General features: G+C 34.9%; 1 protein-coding gene across 1 annotated transcript in view; it reads left to right on the forward strand.

The window, feature by feature from the left end:
• Positions 1-24,757, forward strand: part of LOC107221220 (protein vein) — a 266,850-nt gene extending 242,093 nt beyond the window's left edge. Inside the window, exons 6-9 of the mRNA XM_046735604.1 lie at positions 3,552-3,626; positions 6,746-7,055; positions 9,891-10,078; positions 18,795-24,757. Coding sequence (XP_046591560.1) covers positions 3,552-3,604 — 53 coding nt within the window. The 3' untranslated portion in view covers positions 3,605-3,626; positions 6,746-7,055; positions 9,891-10,078; positions 18,795-24,757. The remainder of the gene's footprint in view (positions 1-3,551; positions 3,627-6,745; positions 7,056-9,890; positions 10,079-18,794) is intronic.
• The last annotated feature ends 926 nt before the right edge of the window (positions 24,758-25,683 follow it).

Consider the following 25,683-nt stretch of genomic DNA (forward strand, 5'->3'; position numbering starts at 1 on the left):
ATATACCAGATTATCCTCCATTTTTTATTTCGGTTTGTTCTCTCGCCGTTTGCTTTTTTTCTTTTCTTTTTCTTTCTTGTCTTTTGTTCATCTTTTCAGTTTTTGCACACCCTGCGGGAAAAATAACAGTTTGCTTCCGAAGCTATTTATCACTCCCGTTCCAGAAAGAAAGAGAGAGAGAGAGAGAGAGAGAGAGAGAGAGAGAGAGAGAAGGAGAGAGAAAAAACAAACACACGCACGCACGCACGCACGACGGAATAAAAAATGATCCGTCAAGTAGCCGATAATTACATCGTTCGTATCAATGAGGTTTCTCTACACTAAAAAATTGGCTTCAAAAATTATTTCAATTATTAAGATACATTATCAGCCCTGACCAACTTTAAGAAATTTTCTCACTTTACAAAATACGTTCACCTGCCTACTAATGAAAAAAATGAAATTACTTCCGGCGGTAATATATCAAACTGTTTAACAGGTTGATAATAATAATTCATATTATAAAAAGTTAATTATTAATAATGATAATAATAATTAATAATTAATAATAATTATCATTATTCAAAATCACATCAAGCCGATCAGTATTACATGAAATGATTTTCGAAATTGCCAACATATTACGAATCTAACTTTGAAGTCACAAAACTTTGCGAATAGGGGTATACTTACCGTCTGTATTTCAATGGAGAAAGAGCTTCAGAACTATGTCGAGAATTTATAATTTATTTGACTCGCAATAAGATTCACAAGATTTTGCAAATAACTTTGTACAATTGAAACTAAATGCAAAAAGGAGGCCTCTTTTCGTCTCGCGTATTTGCAATATTCGTCTCTTTGGCTCGCACTGCACAATATACTATTAATTCATAGTTCAGAAGCCGATTATGCAGACTCACTGAAAGTTGGTAGTTCTCAAAAGTACGATTTACAAAACTCGTTCAAATTAATTTCGAACGGCCTGACTTTCCGGGTATTAAAGGAGCCGCTCCTTGGAGTATAAAAATCTATCGATTACGCGGTAAAACGTTGAAAGACAACAGATTCAAAGACTCACTCACCGACAGTATAATCCACTTTGCAAGTATAATTTGGTCATTACAGCGGCGGTACTATCGGCACAAGCAAACAATTAATACACTCAGTCGACGATCACGAAGTAGATACATGAATGATAATTGTATTTCAACAAGAAGCAGGAATTCCTGTAGAATCGGTTGATACTTTTTTACAACTATGGAAGTAACCCAAGGGAACGGGTCTCGGTGATTACCAAGAATTGTGATCCGGTTTGAATCTAGGATGAAATCGAGCCGAGCTTGCGGAGGGTCGGAAGTCTTAAATTGATGATCAGATTAGGAAGTGGTTCGTCAGAGTGTTTCACAGTAGGTTGCGTATAGCGGCATCGCGCTCTATGGTAATGCGTATCAGGGTACATTTCACGGCTGATTGAGGCGCCAGCAGCCAGGCCATAGACAATTTCCCAAAGGGTTCCGATATAATGGCTTACACAAGGTAATATAGTCCATCGTATTACAGTTACAAGCCCTTGCAGGTTCTATGTGCTCGGGGTTGAAGCAGGTTCATTAGCAGTGCACACAGAGCAACTCGTTTTAATCAGCGCCACTTCCTCGCGTTATCCTCAGCCCGGTGCAACGAGCAGACATCTGGGGTAGACCTACGGATTATGATCCTGATCCGAATCGTTACCGGTAGGCAGTCGCAATCGTCACTTGGGCGTCCCAAGTCACCTACAACTAACCGACCATTCTATTGCGGGAACACAGTTTCTGATCATTGCGATCCTTTTTTCTCGCTAGAACAAGGACTAAACGTTAGATTTGGCCATACGATAAAATATTCTCACGAAGTATGTGAGGATTTTTATCGAAAGTCTAAAATCACATGTCTCAAAGAATGTGACTACCTTCCATTTAAATAGCATGTAAAAACATCCTTGTTGTAGTTTCTTCGAAGGATAGCAAAGTTGGTTCTGGATGCCGATATAGTTACCGACACTTATCTAGTTACCGACTTATCCAAGACACAAACCTTTTTCTAGAAGGTTTGAGGGGTATCCCCACTCTGACTGTCCGACTTTATCGACCGTCGGAATTTGGATCAGTCCATCCTACGCTTGAGGAGGATTTCTATTTAAGGAAAAACTTACGTTCAGACCTTACTTCGGTGAGAAAAAAAAAAAAAAAAACAAAACAAAAACAATATGTTGTCCTAATCTGAAACAGTCTAGTGGTAGGGTTATTAGTCCCGCTGACCTTACGCCATTTGGCTAACCCCCATCTTGCGCACGGGATCGCTCGCCGTGAAAAAGATATGCTAAGTACACCGTCGGCACCGGGTTCCTTAATTAGGCGAAACGACATTTATAACGACCATAGAGATACACGACGGTCTAGCTTCCTTCTAGGTGGCCCAGAACTTACACGTTTCGTGTTAGTGCATTTGGCTATATCCGTCGACGACAGTTATTAGGGGCAGGTCGTTAAGGGTGTTTTAGTGGCAAGATGAAGATGCTATGATATTTCTGTACTATATGCCAAATAATCATCACACCGATGCTTAACCAGCCAGTAAAATTTCAAATATACAAAAATGGAAGGAGAGAAAATTGTGTCTAAATTATAAAACAGCAACAATTTAAAAACAGGTTCTACATTCAGAACGCGTTAAAAATTATTAAACTCTGGTGTTATTCGTCCAATTCTCATATACTGAAATGATTTAATTTTACGAAATACTTTTTCAGACATTCAATTAAACTTGACTGATTTTCTGCGATTATTTCGTTTCATGAACGTCGGAATATTGTAAACAGTTATTTTTGCGAAAGATAATGACTAACGACCGTCTTGAACTTGAGTATTGTTCTAAAGTACGGCTGACGAACAATTTCATTCTTCAACTTTTGAATAGGTTGAATAATTAAACTGTATGATATACTTTACGTCTGTCATCGCATCGTGCATAATTATTTATACACATCAACCAATGCGAAATTCAAATTCGCGTTCTGACACAGTAGACAATTTCGTAAATACCGACAATCAGACATACCAGATGTACTTAAGATTCACGTTATGAATTTCACATGAAGTTAAATAACATAATACAATCGAGAAAATTGGCGCGATGTCAGTTACACCGAGTTACACGCGACGAATGGTGAGAGTAATTAGATCTTTGTTGTAGCACGGTTGTATAAACTGAAATGAAGATGCTTGGTCTCAAGTGACTTGAAGCAAGGCACAAAAAGCGCCACAGAATCCACACGCGCATTGCTTTGTTGGTATGCGAGATTAAACTACCAGAAGAATTCCAACCTCTACGCTTTAATCTTTTGCCATGTCACCCGAGCCTTCATCCCCTGATCTTTCCTCTTAATTACTCCCATCACCTGCGCTAAAATTTGAAAAAAAAAATCATGAAAGCAGTACGAGAGGAGGTCCTGACGCTTGCAGTGTATAAAATAACACCTCTTTACATACATGATCGAGCCATGGACAGTTTCTGACTTAATTTTCTAATTTAAGAAATGGATAAGTACTCTTCCTTCGCCGAGGACATCTCCCTTGCCCGCTTCTAGCGCATCTAGCGGCACTGTCAAGGTAAATTGAGATTTGATCCGATCAACGACAATTATTCTCGTAATGCTTTACACAAACGTATATACTTATATATATATATATATATATATATACATATATTATGTCACTTTGTCTATCTCTCTCGCCCTCACTGTGCTCATTCTGTCTGCCTCGAACAATCTTCGTAACGCAATAAAGATCTGCTTCTACAGAATTTTTTTGACGCATTATACATAAATGTATGTGCAAGTATAATGTACGCATATATCTGTCATTTGCTTCGAAGCAATTATTTTCGAGAATACAGTGACAGTTTTCTGGAGAGAGATTGTTATGAAATAATATGACATACTGAAATCTTTAAGTTTTCCTAATCTATCGTATAAGTCCCTGTAATTTTTCGACTGTTGTTGAAAGCTCCTCCGAAATATACGCCACTTGCAATGTAAGGAAAATATCATTAAGGACAAATCATCTTCAGGGATATTCGTCAATGCATACTCATTTTCCAACCGAAATGTTCAAAACCTTCATTCTTATAATTTAAATACAACTTCTGGGTTGTTTAAGTCTACCGTGATTTTTTTTTTTTTTTTTTTATGTCAATGAAATTAAGACGCGGCACCATCACTAAATCATTAAAACTGGAACATTGAAATTTAAATATATTTCCATATATGTGAAAAACCTTGGACCGAATCACCCACCAAATAACACGACTTTTGTTAAATAATGAAGATATTTCTGAAAAAAGTTATCACCAAAAAACAAAGCTAATATTTGTGTGAATTAGGCATGAAAAAAAATCGCACATCGAATGGCGTGAAAACATATCTAATTTCAAAGCAGAAGAGTGAAGTTATGTTACTTCAATTGTACGCAATTTTTATGAAATATGGAAATAGTTGCACGACTTCAGGCAATAAAACAGTTACCAAATCAATTTCCTGGGATAAGCAACTAAAGTAATAGGCATTAATAGAATAGAATTGTAAAACAGACGTAAAAGTCACCTGTTCCTGATGGTGCCACGTTCTTAAACCATAAAAGTTGACAAAATTTTTCATAATTTATGATTAAGAATTGAGCTGAATTTCAAGATATCGATAAGTGAATTGAAATAATTATTATCACGCCAACGCAAATCAGAAGACGATTGTTTTGCAAACTAATCGCTCGCTTGCAACTCAGGTTGTCGGCCATCAGGCGTTACGTACTACAAGCATCAAAAAGCATCGAAAACGGAAAGCGGATGTCGCGTTGGTTCTGTAATAAATAGGCGACACCCTGGGATGGATATTGTTTTATTTTTATTTTTTTTTTCTATGTATTTTTCGATAGGTAAAAAAAAATGTTCCATACATTTCTCTTTTTTACTTCTATCTCTGTACCCGGGAATTGGGAACGTGGCGAAACGTGGTAAACGGTGAATTTAAAACCGTTGATACCGGGCCGCTAAAATCTCGAGGGAATGGGCCGAGTATGAATTGTGCAACATACGAATAGAGACGCGTGCAATCGAGTGCCAATATTTTCCGCCACACGAACCAGCGTATATCGCATTATGCCATCCTTGCGAGAATATGTAGTCAGAGATCGCGTAGAATTTTACGTTCGAATATTCCGCGGTAAAGATAGAAGTGAAATCGCAAATTCTTTAACGCGTAAAAAAAATTTGAACAGAAACATTTTCTACTTTTGTCGCAAAATTTTTAGGACGCGAATGAAAATTGTAAACGGAATGGCGGATGCTGGTGTAAAATTCCATACCGTGCTATATTTCGTAAACATAACTTTGTATGTGTACCTACACTGTTTGATCTACGTGAGCGTTATTTGCGGAAACAAATACTGGCCCTTTTTATTAATTTACATCAGAGATTTCGCGTTTGGTGTGTCCACAAACCTTTAAAGATGAAGCAATATTGAAAATGAATAGCTGTTTAGTCGTAAAATACGAATTTTCGAAAAATTACACAATTGAGAATTGAAAATTTGCAAGAAGTTTATGATATCAAATGAATATTTTGCCTTTTGAAATTGAAGTAAAAATGATACACTCAATACTTTCCTCACGTTTAAACAAAATAATTTATGCTTCCGAACTTTCTTCTACAACGAATAATTGATGAATTCATGGAAGAACTAGTGCAAAAAATGATATTTTTTATATTTTCATAAAATTCGCGTCATTATTTTCGTATATCACACATATTTTTGTTTTTATGAGTATGTAAATTCTCGATTTCTTCGATCATTTTTTCACTCACGCGTAAAACATTTTTCAATACTTTCCGTAAGCTGATCAAGGAAGATGTTGAAAATTTCGCTGTAAGTAATTAAAAAACAAGATGTGTATAAAAATAAGAGAGGTAAAATATAGTACATAATGTGCGTATAATCGCATGCGCAGCTGGTATGGCGCATGGTGAAAAAATATCTTTATCGTCGAGTTTCACTGTCACGTTTCACCCTTCGGTTTAAAAGATGCGAAATCCTGAGACGAATTTAAAAATATCAATGGAGATTGCCTGACGCTACCAGACTTGTAAGATCACACGGTATATATCCTACACGTTTATAGGAGTTTATTCGTCGGAAATCGATCATTTTTGTTAATACCAATACGAGAGAGTCGTAAGTGAGTACTTATCAAATTATCATATTCATAAAGTACGTTTGCAATCCCAGTATCTTCTAGTTTTAGATTTTCAAAGAGATCTTCGTAGCTTACACGTATAACGGTTAAACAAGTTCTGAATTTACCACTATCTGATTATATAATAAATAAACCGTATTGCTATCTTAAAGTGAAATTGAACGAATCTACTAAATTTCTAAAACTTTTTAATCAATTTGAAATGAAACATCGATGTCTGAGCTTTCATTTATAATACCAGTATTTTTCGTTTTTGTATCTTTATTGAAGAGATCTCGTTAACTTACGAATATGTATATACGTTTAAATTCGATAATTACTCAATGTACGACCATCTTGTAATAAAATCAACCAACCTCCTGAGAAGAGGGAAAAATTGAATGAACTTATCATTGAGACGAATGTTACTATATGTTATAGAATATCCTTCGTCTATTAACAGAAACTAACCAAATTTTCGTAAATTTCTTTCTGCTTGCAGCTTGCACACCGGGACATACATCGTGTTTTGTTTTATTGTAGCCTTACCTCATACTCCCGACATCCTCGCCTTTCCTGCCCGTCCCCGACCCCAAATAACCCGCAATTCCCATGTTTTACCCAATGGACCTGCCCTGCTTTACGCTTATACTCTACATACATCCGTTCTTTCTCCAATTTACTATTTTGTTTTCGAATGATTTCCGTATCTCCTTCTCTCAGTATTATTTCTACGTTTTTCTCTTCTCTACTCTCGTCTTATCTATTTCATCTTGGAACTTGCTGGTTCTGGGGCTGTTACTCAACTTAAGGTAAGTCTGTATACTCGATTAATTCATCCCGAAACAACGTGTTCGTACGACGTTGACGATTATTAGTTTAAATGTTAAATTTTATCTGCATACATAGTAAAATCTGTTCAATTTTGTGACAGTTGAATTATTGTATCAACAGTTTATACAAATCAAAATACTATAATTATATTTCCGTGAAATGATTAAAAATGTGAGTTTCATCCATTAGAAAACGGATTTATGTCATTTTTTTGTACATGTTTCAATCGACGTGAATTTTTACATCATAATTACTCTCTCTCATAACGTTGACTTTTAACTTCGGAGATTGAATCAATCCGTAACATTTTTTCCATTCCTTCTTTGAACTTTATAATAAATTATTATTCAATTTCGGCAATTAATTAAACCAAGTAATCTACTTGTTACAGCAATTTTATGGAGTTGTATTTGCGTAATCGAATTACAAGAGCTTCTATAATCTCACTAATTTTGTCCATAATTGTATAATTGCGTCCTTGATTATGCCAAAAAAATTACAAACGCAAACAAAAGTTTTATGCTACAAAAAGAAAAATTTTGGTACAGAGGCAAGAAGTGAAAGCGATTTATTGCATCATTTGATATTCGTTCAATTATACTTCACACCTGGATAAGGGTTGTAATAAATCAGTGAAATTCACATATTAAAAAAATAAGAGAAGAAAAAAATAGAAAATACCAAGGTTTATTTCGTTTTACAAATTCAAGGATTATTTACTTTACACGATTCTGATAATTTGTATTTATAAAAAATGTCGCATTTCTTAGAACTATTCCTTTTCATTCTTTTCTTAATTGTGCCATCAGTTGGAACGTTTTTTTTTTTTTTTTATAATGCCCTCTTCTACAAAAGTGCTGAATTCTATAAACAGTTTTGTTGTCGACTGTATCGTGATCCAGGCCGTGGGACGTAACTGTTACATCAACGAGTCGATTATAAATCCAGGCAACCCGGAAAATGAAAAACTTGTACCCCAACTGAACCCCAAGGCACGGTACAAGGAGAGAACGCAATGTGCAATGGGTTGTTATGAAAGACGGAAAACGCAAAGATGCCTGTGTTACTCAAGTAATCGCATTCAAAGTTCGGGGTTGCCTTGATGGATATGTCGGAAGAATAAGACCATGTACGTACACTACCGTAATTTGGTAAATGCGCGAAAAATCTGTCCCGCGCGCAGAGGGCGCCACCGGAAATCGAAGCGATCAAACTGAAAATCGGAGCGCTCGGCGCGAGGGAGCATTCCAAAATTATCACCCAGCGCGACAGGTCGCTAAGCGACCCAGTAACGAGTTTCTTTATCAGAAACTTCCAAGATAAACTATAAACAGTCTGTTAGTGACTATTGACTACGACTATAACTATCGAAGGACAATAATTCTGTTAATTTCAAAAAGCAATAGAATCCCATATTTTGAAAAAACGGACTTAATGAAAAAGTGGAAATTCGAAAAATTGCAGTAGCTACCAAAATTTTTGCTTCATCAATCGTGGACGTAAAACTTTGAAGGAAATCCCGTTACTCGATATCCTTTCACGTATGTCGGCAGGAAATATTCTACAGGCTTCTGTTGAATTAGGACCTCATGGTTTGCCATGTGCAAATATGTAGCTTTGAGATAATTGAATTTCAAGTTCGATGTACACGTGCAAACAGTGCGTACGATCCCCCATCCACGAATTGTGGATCTCAAAATATTTTCGAATGTTTAATGAAAGTCAAGTTAAGAAGAAAAACACTAATACGAGTCAAAAGGTGCTTTTACACCAGCAGGACAGTTTTATGCAACCGTCAATTCTGTTGTTAGTGTTCAAAAAAGAAAAAACTCTGGAAATATCTTATGAACAATATTTATTTATATTGATTGACAACTGGCCATTCGAGTATTTCATTCTGTAACGTGGAGACAACATAATAATAATAATTTTGACGGTTCGTCATTCACCCTGTATGACCCTTTAATTCTGAAGTAGACGTATAAAAACGCTAATTGTTTTCACGTGTAAGCATTCCCGGGTAATAATTGATAGGACAATGAAAAACGATGAGAAAAGAGAGTCTGAAACGCTTTGCTAATAATGTATAGGACGTACAGTCGAGTCGTAAAAGTGGTCGAAATAATAACTTGATAGAATGGAGACTTAGATAATCTAGTTGCATGTGATTAAAAAAAAAGTCCCCGCGCGACAGGAAAAAAATTTTAAATACGGAAGATTTTATATCGGAAGACCTCTTTATGTCAACAACTTTGGAAAAATAACATCACCTTATCAATTTTTATCGAAAAATCCATCATGCTTGTCCAATTTTGATTAAACAATAATTCGGTTTATTTTTGAATGAATTTGCTGTAAATAGTTTGAGATAAATTTTTATTAACAACGATGTCTTCGTCACTAAAATACAAGTTTATCATCTGTAGATTATGATGATTATACATAACGGATATTTTTTACCAACGGACGAGCTCAAAAAAAAATTTCTTTCCTACAATTTGTAGTGCACTCACTTATGAGTGAAATGAGCTATTGCTAATCAAGACTGAACAAAACTATAAGGACTTTCCAGTAAAAATAGTTGAAAAATATCATTACGGTTTCTTAGGATTGAGATTTGTTGTTTCGTAAAAGTTTGTTTACTTTATTACTTCAAGTTTCGCCAGCAAATAGTTCGGAATTAGGCGCATTCGGAACTTTTCAAATTTGGAACTTCAACCCCAGCTGATTTTGTGTCTAGCGCGTATCGTGATCCAGGATCAAAAAATTCGTTAACCTTTTTTCACATTTCCGTTTTTCCGTTTGTTTCGCAGATATTACAGCAGTGGCCGAGATTTTCTAGCAGCAGTCATACGTTATCACGACCCTTGAACTGCTGGCCAAACTCCATGCCTCTTCGTCCGACCAAAACTTTTGAAGAGAAACTTTAGTGAAGTTGATTGGAAATTCCAACACCTGAATCCTCTTCACATTGTTCTCGAAAATTTCAGAAGCTCCGAAGGTAAGTATATTCAAATTTTAAAACGTCACTCACTGTTTTGCTTGACACGACGGAACTTGACAACGAAATGAATAGATAATACCATCGTACCTGAGGTCTCGTTGCACAGTTTCATTGCAAGTTTAACCTGGAATTGTATGTTTGGATTCTTCAGATTTGCAAAAACTTTGTCTTCGGAGTGGTGGTCAAGTTTTAAAATATTCATGTTCTAAAATACGAATTTAAATAGGGAACAGAAGGAGTGGATTAATAAAATTTTAAGTAAGCATACGACACTTCAAGTAGAATTCAAACATTTGAACCGATAAGAATTATTCATATTATTTAATATTGTTTCACCGTATAAATTATTACAACATCGCGTAATACACGAATATTTTCAAACTACAAAGCACGAATACCCACACTGAGAAAAAAAAGTAATCGAACCAAACAACTAATTTTCTTGATTTCCAGTTTATTTGGTTGGAATAATTTATCATTCGGAACAACCACTTTTTAGTTGAAACAAAAATATTGATGCATCGATATAAATGCAAGTACGTATTTATTTCACAGTATTAAACTGGATATTTCGGAACGACAACTTCGCTTGAATCAACAAGCCTCATTTAATTCGTGAAAGAATAGTATTTTAACCGCTGAACATATCGATTCAAAAGTACGGAGAGATTGGAAATAATAATCCCACGCTTGCTGAAATATCCACATTATTGCCAAATAGTATATTTGGCTCAATGTGATGTTTGTCCGACATAACCAACGATAACTCTGATCACAGAAACGTGTCATATGTTGAAAAAAGAATTTTTTTCACAAGACAGGTCTTGATATTCATTTAGGAAAATTATTTTTTTCGTCAGATTATATAAGCTACTTCAAACAAAAAAAAATCCATCCAAGTAAATGAGGATATAATTGAGTGGAACCAAGAAATAGTTATTGAGTTGCTGTATGTACCACATTTAATTCAAGTTATTGACTAATACAATGAAATATAACTTTCCTCAGTTTCAAACAATCGCGTGTAGTTGAAAATAGCAAACATACACTTGAAATTGATTTCAAGAACTCTCGATACCATTACATACGCGCTTGCAATAAATGAATCATTTTTTCTACGAAATGAACATTATTTCACTGAAATAAAATTTTTGTTGATTCGCTAATCTTCTGATTTTTTGATGTACATGTTTCACGGTTTTCAACCAAAATGATAATTCATTCGAAGTAGTACCAATTTCTATCACTAGAGGGCAAGCTTTCCCGCTTGAAAAGTAGCTTCAAGGATGTTCGTATACTCGAATCATTCGGATTACTCTTAATCTGCCAACTATATGTGGTGCGATATGTTGCGTTGCGGTTTTGATCCATTTATATTTCCCCAAAACTATTTTGAAGTGACGCTACTACACTTGTTTGGTGGCATTCAATAACAATAGCATATCGTGTTGAAAAAGTTTTTTTAAATTTGTAACCGAGCGATATTTACACTACGTTTATAGATCCATAATACTCAAATACTAAAGGAATCATTGAATTATTTAAATACATTTTTAATCCAAATATGGGTTTAGTTGTTGTGACATCAGTTTTTTCTGTACAATGCCATATCTTCTTTCATCGGAAGAATATCCCATTGGTCGTTGTAAACATTATTTGAGTGAAGGGACAATTTGTTTGACATGAAGCATGCAGCGATTGGATAAAAATATCAAACCAGAAGAGCAACTCGATGAGTTATGTCGCTCAATCTCTGTTTAATCCATTTAAATTATTTTTCATTGGACTTAAATACGGATTTTTTGAATTGAAAACCACATAAATTGTCACATTGAATAAGTGTGCTGTCAGGACTATATAAACGCATGGATTATTTGGATCAATTATGATTTATTGAATCTAATAACTTTTTTTTCTCAGTGTATGCAACAGGAACTGTGAATTTTTCGGGGATATAAAGTAGCTTATGTCAATCTGCGGCCCACAAACTGTCTGTACGGAAAAAATCACGTTGATACGTTGCTGCGCGAAAGAAGGACCAATCTACAATTTAATACACATGGATAACAAGAAATTCTTAAACCAACAAAACAGATTTTGTTAGAGTCCAATCGATTCACTCTAGTATTCCTTATCTGTTCCAAACACGATGACTTCAATTCAACGATTTCGATTCAGTTAATTTGTCAAAATGATTTATTCAAGCGAATTCCTTGATTCAACAAAAGCCTTTCTTGTCGCGATCGAGTGAAGTATTGATTTGAGTCAACCTCTTGATGTGTTTCTGAAGTTGAGTCAACTAAACATCACTTCGTACGAAGTTTATGTATTGTTCCTCTAAGTCGCATGTTCGTTGACAGAAACAATCAGGTACTGCAAATAAAATAAGTAAATGAATCTAGCCAGCAAATAATTTATATTGATCCAATGCCATACTTGGTTGGTCTGACCGAAGCTTGTTTTGCGTAACTGGCTGAATCAGTTGCATTAATTTGTCTACGAGATAATAGAAACATGCTTTGAAACGAGTAGAGAATATATTCAGCGTAAAGAATAAATTCATTGCCAGTCCTATTACATACAAGGAGAATATAATAGTCAGTTTTGAGCAATCGAAATTGATATTGACAACAAATAGACAGAAACTATTGACACACGTTCAATTTATAATTCGACATGTAAAACAAATAAGTTTACAAGTTTTACCCATTAAATATCGGGTAAATCTCCTATATCATTTTGAGTAGACAGAATTATAAATGATATAATTCAAAGATTACAGTTTGTGTGCTTGAGTGACTCTAATGTTCAAACAATCCAAGAGATTTTTGTAACAACAAATTTCATTGCCTGTTTTCAACCAATTGTACTCTTGACTAAAATCAAACGTGAATTAAAACAGCCTCTATTCATTTCGATAAAAAAATTTGATATTTTTAAAAGAACACGATTGAGGTACGTTCAATCAAATTTTTAGTCATTTCAGTCACACGTTTCCTTGATACAGAATTCACATTATCGCATGGAACTCATGGATGATTCATAGGCTCGATTTAGATCTATATTAAGTTGTCACAAGAATTTCATCCGACAAAAGTATTTTCTTGAATTAAGTAAGTATTGCGTTCGGCGCGTTTGACTATAGAATTTAGCTGAATCAAACGAATATCACTTGACTCAAATCATCCTTTCCCTTCGTGCACTTTCGCATTTGTATAATATTACTATGGATTTCCCCACATTTCCTTTTTATTCAAATAATATTTGAACCGTAATTATTGTAACAATATCCCATGTTACTAGAATTTTGTAGTAACGGTACAGATAAAATTTTCCTCATTACCCGTGCGCAGTTTCTTATCTCGACTTTGAACTGAAAAATGTTACTCCAATTTTCCAGTTGCAAATTAGCATTTCTAATTCAAATTTCTCCACTACAATAACCGATCGAGCCGAGCTGTAAACGCACCGTAAACTGAGAATATGATCTACAAGTGAGGGGAAACTACTTGTTTATCTTAATCACCCCACCATCATGATGCGCAACAGCCGGAGATTATGTGCCGAGGGATTACGTATAAAATGTATATACCTAAATCTCACGTGTTATTTACGGTGTGCTCCTATAGCATGAATATTTCATGATACGGTACCAGCGGCCATAAAACTCGATGATACGAGCGAATGTTCCACTGAATATTTACTCACGTTCGTGGACACTTTTCGATCGACGATCCTACTGCGCCAAATAACGCGAAACACGAATAGTTATGGCCGCAGCATAGATACTTTGACAAAAATAAAATACCAATTGCGTCACGACGTGTTTCTCGTCGTTTTTGTACGTATAAAATTTATCTGAAAAGGGGGGAAAGAGTGTATTCATTAAACGTAGAATTGTTACAGCTTATATTTTTATCTGAGAAACATGTAAAAATACGAATCACAAGGGTGTTTAGTATCAGAATTAAATTTTTATTCAACTTTCGAATGTTTCAACCACAGATATTCATTTATATTCTTTGCTGAAAACAATCAGTGCTTGAAATTTTCTTTTTTGAAGATAGTTATAAGCTTTGACGGACTGAATGAAATCAATTATCCCGATTTGGACTCATATGACAGTCATTTTAATCACGTGATTTGATGATTTATAAATGATCGATCAACTTGTACGAGTTTATAGAAAGAAATTTTTAAGCCTCGTGTCCAGAAGTGAATTGTTTTGTTCATAATCAATCTGAAAAATGGCAAATTAGACAGCAAAAAAATACTGTCCCGTATATTCGTTGCTAATTTTTTACTACATTTTTATGGATATTTTCGTTGTTCTAAACACGTCGTAGTCTTTGAGTATTTCTGTCACAAAAAGTGCATTGCAATACGACAATTGGAACTTTTTATTTTAATGATTCAATTTAACGTTCAGAATTTACAGCCAATTACATAGTAATATTCTTTGTGACAGAAACTGTAGATATCGAAAATTTTATATCGCACGAAGCTTGGTAGATGAAAATCAAAAAAAAAAAAAAATACTTAGTACCGACTTGGTCCTAAGAAATGTGACAAAAAATTAGAAAAGAAATCGAAAATTAGGTGATAATTGGACCCCGATCGAATAGATATAGTTTTTTCCACGTATTTCCAATGCATAAGAGAAATTTCCAATCAAACATAATTAGCGAGAGAATTCTCGCTGCAACAAACTTGACCCACCCATTCCAAAGTCTATCTAAAAGCTGTGAAAAACTACAAAGTAACGCAGGTACACGGATAATAAGCAAAAGTTTCGAAATTTTGAGCACGTAAACACGTCAACACAGGATTCTGCAACGGTCGCCGGAAGCAACAAGTAGTAACGCTACCCGCGGTGACAGTGAACGATAAAATACAATCATATTTCCCCAAGGCTTTCGCGACATCGATGTGCCAGCCAGCTCGTGCACCGCACACCACGTCGGTCGTGCTTTTCAGCTGCACTGCGAACTTTAACGACAGTTGCACTTGACGATATATCCGCGCTAATAGGTACACCTCCATCCTCCGTTCAACCTGTACCTACGCCTGCCAGTTCCCCTATTCAATTAAAGTCACCCAGCTCCAATATTTCACCGGAAAAATCCTCGGCCACTGCAGCCAACGAGACCAAACCCAGTTATAGGTGTACAGCTTGCCCACCATTCGCTCGTCGAATTCTATCCGTCATGATTACTCGAATTACAAGCGAGTTCAGCAATATTCAAACTTATACACGTACCAATCAGAGTTGAACAGTTTTTCTTTTACTTTTTTTTTTTATTTATTTTTTTTCATTTTTATATACACGCGGTTTGTACTACGAGATTGATTTTCACTCTGTCAGGTTGATTTGACTATTTTTCTCTATCGTCTAGCACTGAGGCAGAAGGTGTTCATTCAATTGGATGTTTGTTTACTGTGAATGATTTCTCTTATAAAACGTGATGATGCTCTACGCGTTTTTTCATGCGCGTTTTCCGTACGCAAGGTATCCGTTTCTACGACTGTAGACTGAATTTACGACTGCGCATGCGCGGAGAACAGAAAAGATCACTTTTAACTCACAGGAGTCATACTGCGCGCATGCGCTGTCGCAATCAAATCTGACAGTAAGCGATCCTAACCTTAATTTCATGCTTCGTGAACAAACGCGTAACATACTTTTGTTATGCAACGAATCGCGCGCAACAAAGAAGCAGCGGTCTTTTCGCATCGTAGATTCGTGTTCGGCTCACCTACGACACATATTGCAAACTTTTAACGCTCGGCCCGAAAAGACCGAGTTTGCCTCCTTGTTACACAACAGACTATTTCACCAATGCAGCGAAACATTTGATTCGAGGATCTGGACAGTATAGGTTCCTTTTTTCCAAGCAAACTAAAGGTTTTGTTAGATCAAGTAAAATTAAGTTCCAGCAGTAAAATATTTTCTTCGACACTCGCAAGGAAATATATCTATTGAGACTGAACAATTTTTTTTCTCCATGTTTTTCCTGTAACAGGCATTAATGCGGTATACCTCTGTGAAATATAACGACGAAATCAGAAATGTAAAAATTATGGATTCCTATAAAAACTAGTCTAGCTTTTCGATGTATATACCACTAAGTGTGCATTGACACGAACTTTGCACAAGTCGTAATTTCGATCTAACAAAACCATGAAAATATACATAGCTATAACTGGCTGCATTTCGATATTAATAATAACACATTTTCTTTCTTGAAGCTTGAAGAATCTGTTTCAGTCAGCCATTTTTGACTAAAGATACAAAAGTTCTAATTTTTCGAATGTACAAGTTTGATTGCTCCAATATGAGAACAGCTTTTACCATTTATCGAGTATTTAATCGCCTACACGATTTTACCCATACTCGATGATTTTGAAAAACTCCACGACGAAATTGGAATGAATATATTTTTTTCTACGTTATTTAAATGGAAAGAAATCACAATATGCTGTGAGACTTATAGACTTGAGCCTAAAATCCTATACTTGAAGACTTTTCTTAAGCCCAAGACCAATGTTCAGACTTTGCTCCAGCAAAAAAAAATATCACCCACTCTAATTTGATACCGAGTCTAATACACAGGGATATAAGTAATACGACAAGTACTGTGAAACTTGGCGAGGCACGTAAAGCCTGAAGAGAAAACATAAATTTAATAGTATAACGGAAATAAAATTCCCCGAGTATCCGGGCACCCCAACCTGAAATGTTTGCAGACCTTCCTCTTCAAACACAAATAAAGTGGAGCTTTTCACGTATCGAAATACGCTGTGCAGTATATATTTCTGAGTAACGCGCGACGCGGCGCCGTTTACTTACGTATGCCTACGCGAATGAAGTAAACAGTCGTTGATTTGATTCGCCATGAGCACACATCGCATAAACGGGCACGAAACCGATGTACGTGTACATATAATATAGAAGATTAGACCCAATAATGGATAACCGGAAGAATTACAATATTTTCCAGGGTCAAGTCATACGTCATTTTTGAAAACAATACAACTCTGGATTCTTTTTATTACTGTAAGCTTTTGCAAATTTAGAAGAGAGTGAATATTAGTCAAAGAACCAAAAAAAATTTATACGAATACCTGTGAACGAAAAAATTGTAATTATTTTTCCGTGTTCTGATACTTTTTTTCTAGATCGTCTGCCCGACAGAATGAAAAAAGATACGAAGTATCTCGCTACGAGAATGATCAAGAATTGAACTAGGATTGCCAAATTTTTTTATAAACACTACATCGATCATTGACTAACTGATTAGTTTATCGGCGAGATTAGCGGTTTCAATTTTTTAATGTTCACATCGTATTCGATGTGGGCAAATTGGAAAACGTGAACTCAATTTGACGTTAAAATAATTTGGGAAACGGGGGGATGACGACTTTCAGCATTCAACCGAATTGTCGAATGAATTGATTAGAATTTTTTATAAGCCATTCGTTCAGTTTTTTGTATTGTAATTTATAAATAACATTTATCAATTAATTAATTCAATATATTTAGCTAGTCTGTTGGTTCATCATAGTTGCCTATTTAATGGTATAAATTTAAGAGGCTATGTTAACTTTTTATTTACTCACATACCATTCTATCAAAAATAATCAACCATTATTGTTACTTAATGGTAAACGTTCTTATTCTGCTAAGTAATTTCATTCATTCGCGAATTTGAGGATAATTGTTTTCACTATGAGTGGGCAGTAAAACTTACACATGTCATGTACATACGCAGACCAATAATAATCAACATGCACCAAGAGACAGTGTATGATAATATTTTTCAGTCTTCGGTAGAAAACAAAATTTGTTTTGTGTTGATAATTTTTTGTCACATCTAAATCCGATCCAAGTTATATGAATTATAAAAAACAAATATTCACCGCCGGGAAATTGATTCAAAAAACTTAAAACAATCACCAACGCTAGTTTTAAGTAACTGCACTTAAATCTGACCAATTGTGAGCGACATTTGAAAGGACCAAGAAAAAAGTTATTAAACTGACGGAGAATATTCCATATTTGAAGAAAATTACGAGCTTGAGAGTAGCGTAGAAAATTCTGCTATATTTCTTAAATTCATTAATGTGTACATGAAGATGTTTCAGAAAAAAATAATATCACATTTGGGTAACATTTTCAGAATGAGAAAAGTTTTCGAAATGTACATAATTGGCTGAACTTTTTCAACTGATACCCGAATTCAGTTAAAAGCGTCATGAAAAGACAACTGACCTTCGAAAATATCGATTTACTTGTAAAAAATGTTAAGAATATCAGAAATATAATAAAATATAACAAAATATGTACAAGTTGCATGGAAAGCGTTACGCTTATACGGAAGTCTGAAGTTTACTCCTATACAGAAACGAGCTCTGCGAAGCAAGAAGTTTTCACTTCACGAATCGTCAATTCAGCAGTTCAGTTCGCACATATACATAGACAATTTATCATTTCATCAAATATTTCATGTTCCCTGGCCATTTCCTGCAATAACAGGTCAGTTATTATGATAAATAACGCCACAATACGTCGAGTCAATTTATTTGCCCAGCGCCAAATGGTCAACGTGCGATCAATGAATAATGAATCAAATCAATAAACTGTAGAGCAACATTGACTTGCTTGGGTACAATTTGGATAGTTGCAATAACCCACGTTCCTCCTTATTTGCAGATCCGGCCGTGGACGAGGACGAGGACGAGGACGAGGGTTGAGGCCGAGATATCCTCGCCACCAGACTTCAAGCTAAGGTGAAAAATTTTGGGACCGAAGATGAAGACGCGACACTTGACATACCGCATGGTTACTTCATAGACATGAAAAGACGCAAAAAAAAAACAACCATAAATCCGAAGACGCTCCGCACTCGGAGTGAGCAGCAAATCGACCCCTCACGAGCAATTTGTGGAACTCTTACCGTGAATTCTCGCGAATTCTCGCAGGTCTAACAAATGTCCGGTTTAACGTCTCACGTCGGGGAGAATTCGCGAGGATTCGAGAACCGTTCAGAGCACGCTCGGCACAGTGAAACTCTGTGTAGATACCTTATCGCCTTCCTCTATATTCCGTGTTTGCATACGAGGTCATCCGTCACTGTCAGTCGGCTGTGCGGCGTCGGGACGCCCACGGGAGTTAATATCTTTTTCACCGAGCAAAATGGGGTGGAAAAATAAAAATGAAAAACCGCATTTCGCTGGGGTGCAGCAGATATCGCGAAACCGAATGGCGAGACTGACTCCAGTGCATCTGCGATAGTCGCATTCTATCGATCTTCCCATTCTACGTCTCGTTTTATCCTCTCTCACACGAGATTTCTCAAGCCTTCGGGGTGCAGAGTAAACCCCATGAGTACCCCAACGAACACGCTTTCTTTTATGCAACGGGCTGAAAGTGGGTGAGAGAATTTTGATTGATGCGCTTCGAGGCGGTCGGCATAAGTTAACACCTTTTACAAATACCAGAAGGAGCTACACTGATTCATGTTGTAATCACGTGTATGTATGATTTAGCTTATTTTTCGTACCTATTATAAATTAGAAAGTTGTTTTTTCTACTAACAAACAACATCGATATTGACCCACTGATGATGAGAGACAAATTTTATTATCCTTCCTCGTTTGATTCATTCGATAAGTCATTTGTTGTTGGTTCGAACAAGGCGCACTGGAATTTAATAAACATACTAGTATCAAGGCATTGATTATTTAATTTAAGTTGTTTTTGCACCAACAAGTACGGACTTTATGAGCACTGTTCAAACAATCAATGCCTTTTAAATTTCCCAAATAGACACGTAGTTGGAATAAAATTTATTTAAATTAAGGAAGATTTCCTGAAATCAAATAAACTTTATCCGAATTAAGTATATATCTATCGGATTCGAAGAGTCTTAACCAATTGAATAGTGCTGATATTGGCCAGACTAAGAACTTTCTGCTCGGATGTGTGCTGAGCTCATAAAATATTGCGAAAGAAAATCTATTTTCTGTGTTATTTATGATGAAATCCAAAATTTAAACAGCTCTAAGATGAGAAACACGACGTCGATTAATATCCAAGTTATCCAAATTCGTTTCTCCGTTCTTGAACTATCGTCGGACAAATATTTGATCACATACACACCCGAACTTCCATCGGCCATTCAAAAATAGTCGGAGGTAATAAACTAGACCTTATGACGTCAAGATCCAGTGAAAATTCACCTTTTCAATTTTGGGATGATTATAAAGGATATTCCTTATTTTCTTTTTTTCTCCGAAAAAGAGAAGCGGAAGTGAAAAAAAAATTTAATGATCTTAGTAAATTTATCAGATTCCAGTCTGCTTGATTCGAATCATACAAATTACTTATTGCATGGAGAAAAGCAAGCGGAACAAGTAAATGTAGCTGCTTGTAACAAGTAAATATTCCTCTCATTGTATAATACGAACCATCATCGAGGATTTTCAAAATCCACGAATATGATGAATACCAGTAAAAATTCGAATAATAAATATTTGTTCTTAAAGTTATTTTAAGACAGTCGAAACGTTACATTTTATCATAATTAAACTGCATGCAACTGAATAGAAAAGTGTGATTGATTCACTAGGCCATAATATATACCGCAGGGAAAATTCGATCATTTTTTCTACGAAGGCTTCCACGATTTGTTGAGAGCTTCGCCTTTCTGATCTGCAGTAGCTCTGAAACACCGATAGACCCTTGAGGCAGCGGTTTGAATACAGAAGAGAAAAAAAAAATTCGTGAAATCATGATTTTATACGCGAGCTGAATTGGCCGTAAGAGAGGATCGGAGAGGTTGGGTAAAAAGGGTACGAGTAAAGGAGGAGGGTAATCGTATTCCCTGCACCTCGTAAAGATGAGTTGATCCTCCGTGGATCATTCCCTCTTTCCTTTCAATTTGATCGAAGAAAAATAATATAAAAATTACAACCCAACCCAACCCTTGCCGCAGTTGTAAAGTACGAATAGCATTGGCTCAAATTTTATAAAATCTTTGCGAATATGAAAATATTACGAACGAATTCTGATTCAATGCAGAAAATAAACTCTGATCAATGGTCTTCGGTGTAAATCATTTTCTAAAGTAAGTTTTGATTGCTTGCTTCATTTTGCCGTACGCCGTATTTAAAAAAGGAATTGTTCGTTCGTACAAAAGCAAGAAAAAAAAAAGAAATTTGAAAAACTAGTTACAAAGTTCAGCATAATATCAAGGTCATCTTTTGCGAAATACAATTTTACAACTTTGTTTTACAGAAAGTTCCATAAGAATACGTTGTTATAATTGTTCGATCGAAAAATCACGCTGATATTGAAAACTGTAAAGTACCTTGACAATATTACCAAAAATTTACTCAAATCATACGAAACATGAAAATGCATGAAAAGAGGAAATATGAGTCCATTTAAAAATTATCGCCGTATCGCCTTGAAGTGGATGGAAGTGAACGATTCGAAGTATTGTCCATTCTATGACGTGCATAATTGAGAAAGTTATTTCTGAAAGATCATAAAGTGCATTACTCGTATCTGACAGCGAACGGTATGCCTCTGTTTAGTAAAATTAACCGAGTAATTTTCACTTCGTGTCGTTTAAAATTACGTAACGGAATCGGAAACCAAAATTTAGGGTCAGCCGTGATAACTATTTATAACATGTACCATGCTTGAAGATTTTTGACTTTCATATGCTTGTGAAAATTACCCCCTCCCCCCCTCCCTCTTCCCATCCCTCTTTATATATAGTACATTATATATTATAATATCGGAAGCATTCAATTTAGGTTATTTGCAAACATCGAATAATCAAAAATTGAACTGCCGTGTATTTTGAAAGCAAAAACGAGCGAAATTATACGTATATAAAGACAGACAAAATATTATAATAATTTAACGATTCTGTACCAAAGAATGTTATAGCGTATGATGTCCGTGCAAGCTTATTAGTGCCGCAATTAAATTTTCAGCGTTATTTTCTAATCGTATTTGTATATGTTACATTACATATACACGTATATGTATATATAAGTACTGTATTTATATCGAACGATTTATGAAAGTCGTAGGCTATTATCGTATGTATAAAGAACGCGCGCGGTTCTTTTATCGAAATTTTACTCGGTCGAGTATCGATATTTCTTAACTGTAACGAAGAGTGTCATTTATTCAATTCCCCGCAGTAAGATATTGGTAAAAGAACACCGCACGCGGTCAGCGAAAAGTAAAAATATTTTATGGTATAATAATAATAACAATAATAATAACAATAAAAATAATAAATACAGGCATTGATTATAATGGTGGACTATAATAACCCGTTTATACTACAACGGTTGTATAACCACGGCTCTCAAGAAACAGCAATTATCTGTACCTATGTCCTAAAATTGAAGAGCATCGTGGGATTGTATAACAATAAGAGAATAAGTTGTTTATTAAAAAATTCAAAAGTAGTACTAAGATAATATTAAAATCGAACGTAGGTAAATAATTATAAGGCAGATACTTATAAATTAATCGCGATTCGTAACGAACATGATATAATTAATAATATCACGTATACTATTATGTACTTTATAAATATATAATGCCAGTATGTGTAAGGAGTTATTACAGAGCTGTAATTCTATCCGATTGACCTTCTTGATGTTAGGGTCATTACGATGATTTGACACATCCCTGGGTAAAACTAGGCAAAATCATAACCAATGATAAAATACACCAAAAGTGGTGCCAGAATCAGCTGAAATGTAGAATAGAATTACAGCTGCTGAACCGATGCATTAGATAAATATCTATAACTATCTAGTTATAAAGCGCTGTGTAAAATATTGTGTACCGTTTCTCGTTATTCATTTTTCAATGTTTGTACTAGGAACGTATTTATACGATACCATATACAAACACATATATGTATAATAAATATATATAATATATATAAAGTTAAGTATACATTTAATATAATAGGGAAGCAATTCGTAGTTCAATATTTCACAAAATAATATAAATATTACTTAACTTCAAGCGAAGTGTAAAGCTATTCCTAATTTAACAATATTATACCTATATAATATATATAATGAAATTAGACAAATTTATTGTTACAATATATATTATATATGTTCGTTACGTAGCTGCAAGGCTAATTGGATCAGTAATATAATTTGTACGAAACGAACTTCATTATGCAGCTTTAACTGTGTCCACAAGACTACACGTATATGTATATTATACAATCTATACATCATATATTATATATATTGTATATTATATATATACATGTATATTTCACCTGGATATAAATCGTATGGATTTTCATCCAGCAGAGAATAGTAGCTGCATTTCATTTTTCAACGGTTAATCGGTTATCGAAAAATTATATAGGTACCTACAAAGTTCGCGTAGAGAGGCCTTACGTCTTAATTGAAAATCTATAATATAAAACACGATCAATAACAAAAAGAAATTCTCAACATCGGTATAATACTGCGGTAATATTTTTTAACAAGTGACCGTGTACGTGCCAGTAATAATAACAATTACTATCGCAATTGTCATTGAAATAAATCACAAACAAATATTGTCATGAATCAGGTGATACGACCTGTTCAATTCACCTGTAAATAGGCTGCTTTACCGTAAATATAATATTGTATACATGTTCACAAGTATGCATAATATTGTCGAGAATCAGTTATAGTGAATTTAAATGAGACTCGAGAAACAGAACTGTGCGCGTGTACGATTAACTTGCGAATATTTGGCCTTTAGTTAGTATATTTTTGAAAATGTGCACATAAAACATTATAGAGCTGTCTCTAGCCGCACCAATATTGATATCGATATTCTGATTCTCGTTAAAATTAAGTTACTTTATAGGTTGTCATTCTGTAATCCTTACGATGTAGGGTATATAATAATATACAGTACTGCAGCACATTATATAACAATATAAAGCATAAGTTGATGTTTCCTGATGATCTCTAAACCGGTAAGACGATATGATAATTACGTAGTTATGGAATTAAATAATTGTTATAACAAATAATAATCGACGAGCGGCAGCAGGCTTTCATAGGGTACAATGTAATACCTATACGCATTAATAAACTTATTTATTACATTGCTTAACGATAACAGATCAGAGCTAAGTGAGCTAATGAAGCAGCCCCTTAATATACGACGTAAATACGAGTGCTCGCATTTGTTACGTCAGCGGTTGAATTATTTCCAAAAATGATTCGACTGCCGTGATTCTTTCTTCATTTCTTTTTCTTGGTCGTTGAGGTACTTTATTTCACATCCCCTCCGTCCGAGGATACAAGAATTATACCTGTAATCAAATTCACGCTTGCAGCATTCGCTTTCAGTTGTTTGTTGTATAACTGTTATTATTACAGTGGATGTATACATGTAACGTCGCGATCGAATTAGGCTGTAATGAATTCTTACAACGAAACGTTGCTGATGTACTGTTCAAACTTTAGTCAAATACGTTGTATACATATAAATATATTTATTATTTATTCTAGTCCTAATTGCTTTACTGTAATAATATATCTAATTCCTGTGTCAAGTGTAACAACTATAATTAAGTTCTAATAAAATCAGGTAAGACCTGCTCACTTATCTAATCAACCTTTATCATCTTTGCTTCCCAAACTAATTGTAAATATAATTACAGTGTAACATATCCAGCTTTACAGCTGGGTGTGTGTACCAAATTACCAATAATCAGCGTCAACGCGACAAAGCAATCAACAACGCAGGGCTCTACGATACCGACGGTTGAACATAACCCAACCAAGATATAATCCTTTTTTCTGAAGTCAGATCGAATTGAATTTTCGGTATAAATTCAGACTGATCAACACCCGATAACAGTAACTTACATAGCGAAGCGCTTGGCTGACTTGTCGTAGGGATGGGCAATGTAGGAAATAAAAATCAAAACATCGATTACTTCGTGAAGGAATTTTAATCAAATTAGATGATTCCGATAATTTCAATCAATATTAAAAATTACACAATTTCCCAATGAAAAATAGTTATTTGCAATTGGAAAATTTCGCATACCTTAGAGAAATATTTGTATTTGGTGAAATTTCAAGGTATAAAAATTTCGTAACTTACACACAGAGAACGCTAACCAATTAGTTGATAGATTTTAAATTTAGTTTATACAATTTTTTTTATAATTTCTTTAATATCAATATTTGTGACATTTTTGCATTGTGCATGACAAACTCGTACACTACAGTTTAGGCACGACAGACTCGGTACTCTATTGCCAGTTCTGTGAAGGGATGTGGCGACTGTAGCTAATCTATCCGAATCTGTGATAAGTTATAGAACGCAGCTTTGGTGGTTCTACTGCCCAAATTTGTGACAATGCAGTGATAATAAAACGTTACAATAGGTACATTATAATTACTTTGTTATAATCACACTCAAATAAACTCACTTACTACTCGGTGACAAATTTATTTCTCACTAATGGAAATAGTAGATTCATAAAATTTCAGAAGAACTATATTATATTAATGATTACTGTAGGTAT

Source organism: Neodiprion lecontei, chromosome 1, assembly GCF_021901455.1.
Source record: "Neodiprion lecontei isolate iyNeoLeco1 chromosome 1, iyNeoLeco1.1, whole genome shotgun sequence".
Classification (NCBI taxonomy): Eukaryota; Metazoa; Arthropoda; class Insecta; order Hymenoptera; family Diprionidae; genus Neodiprion; species Neodiprion lecontei.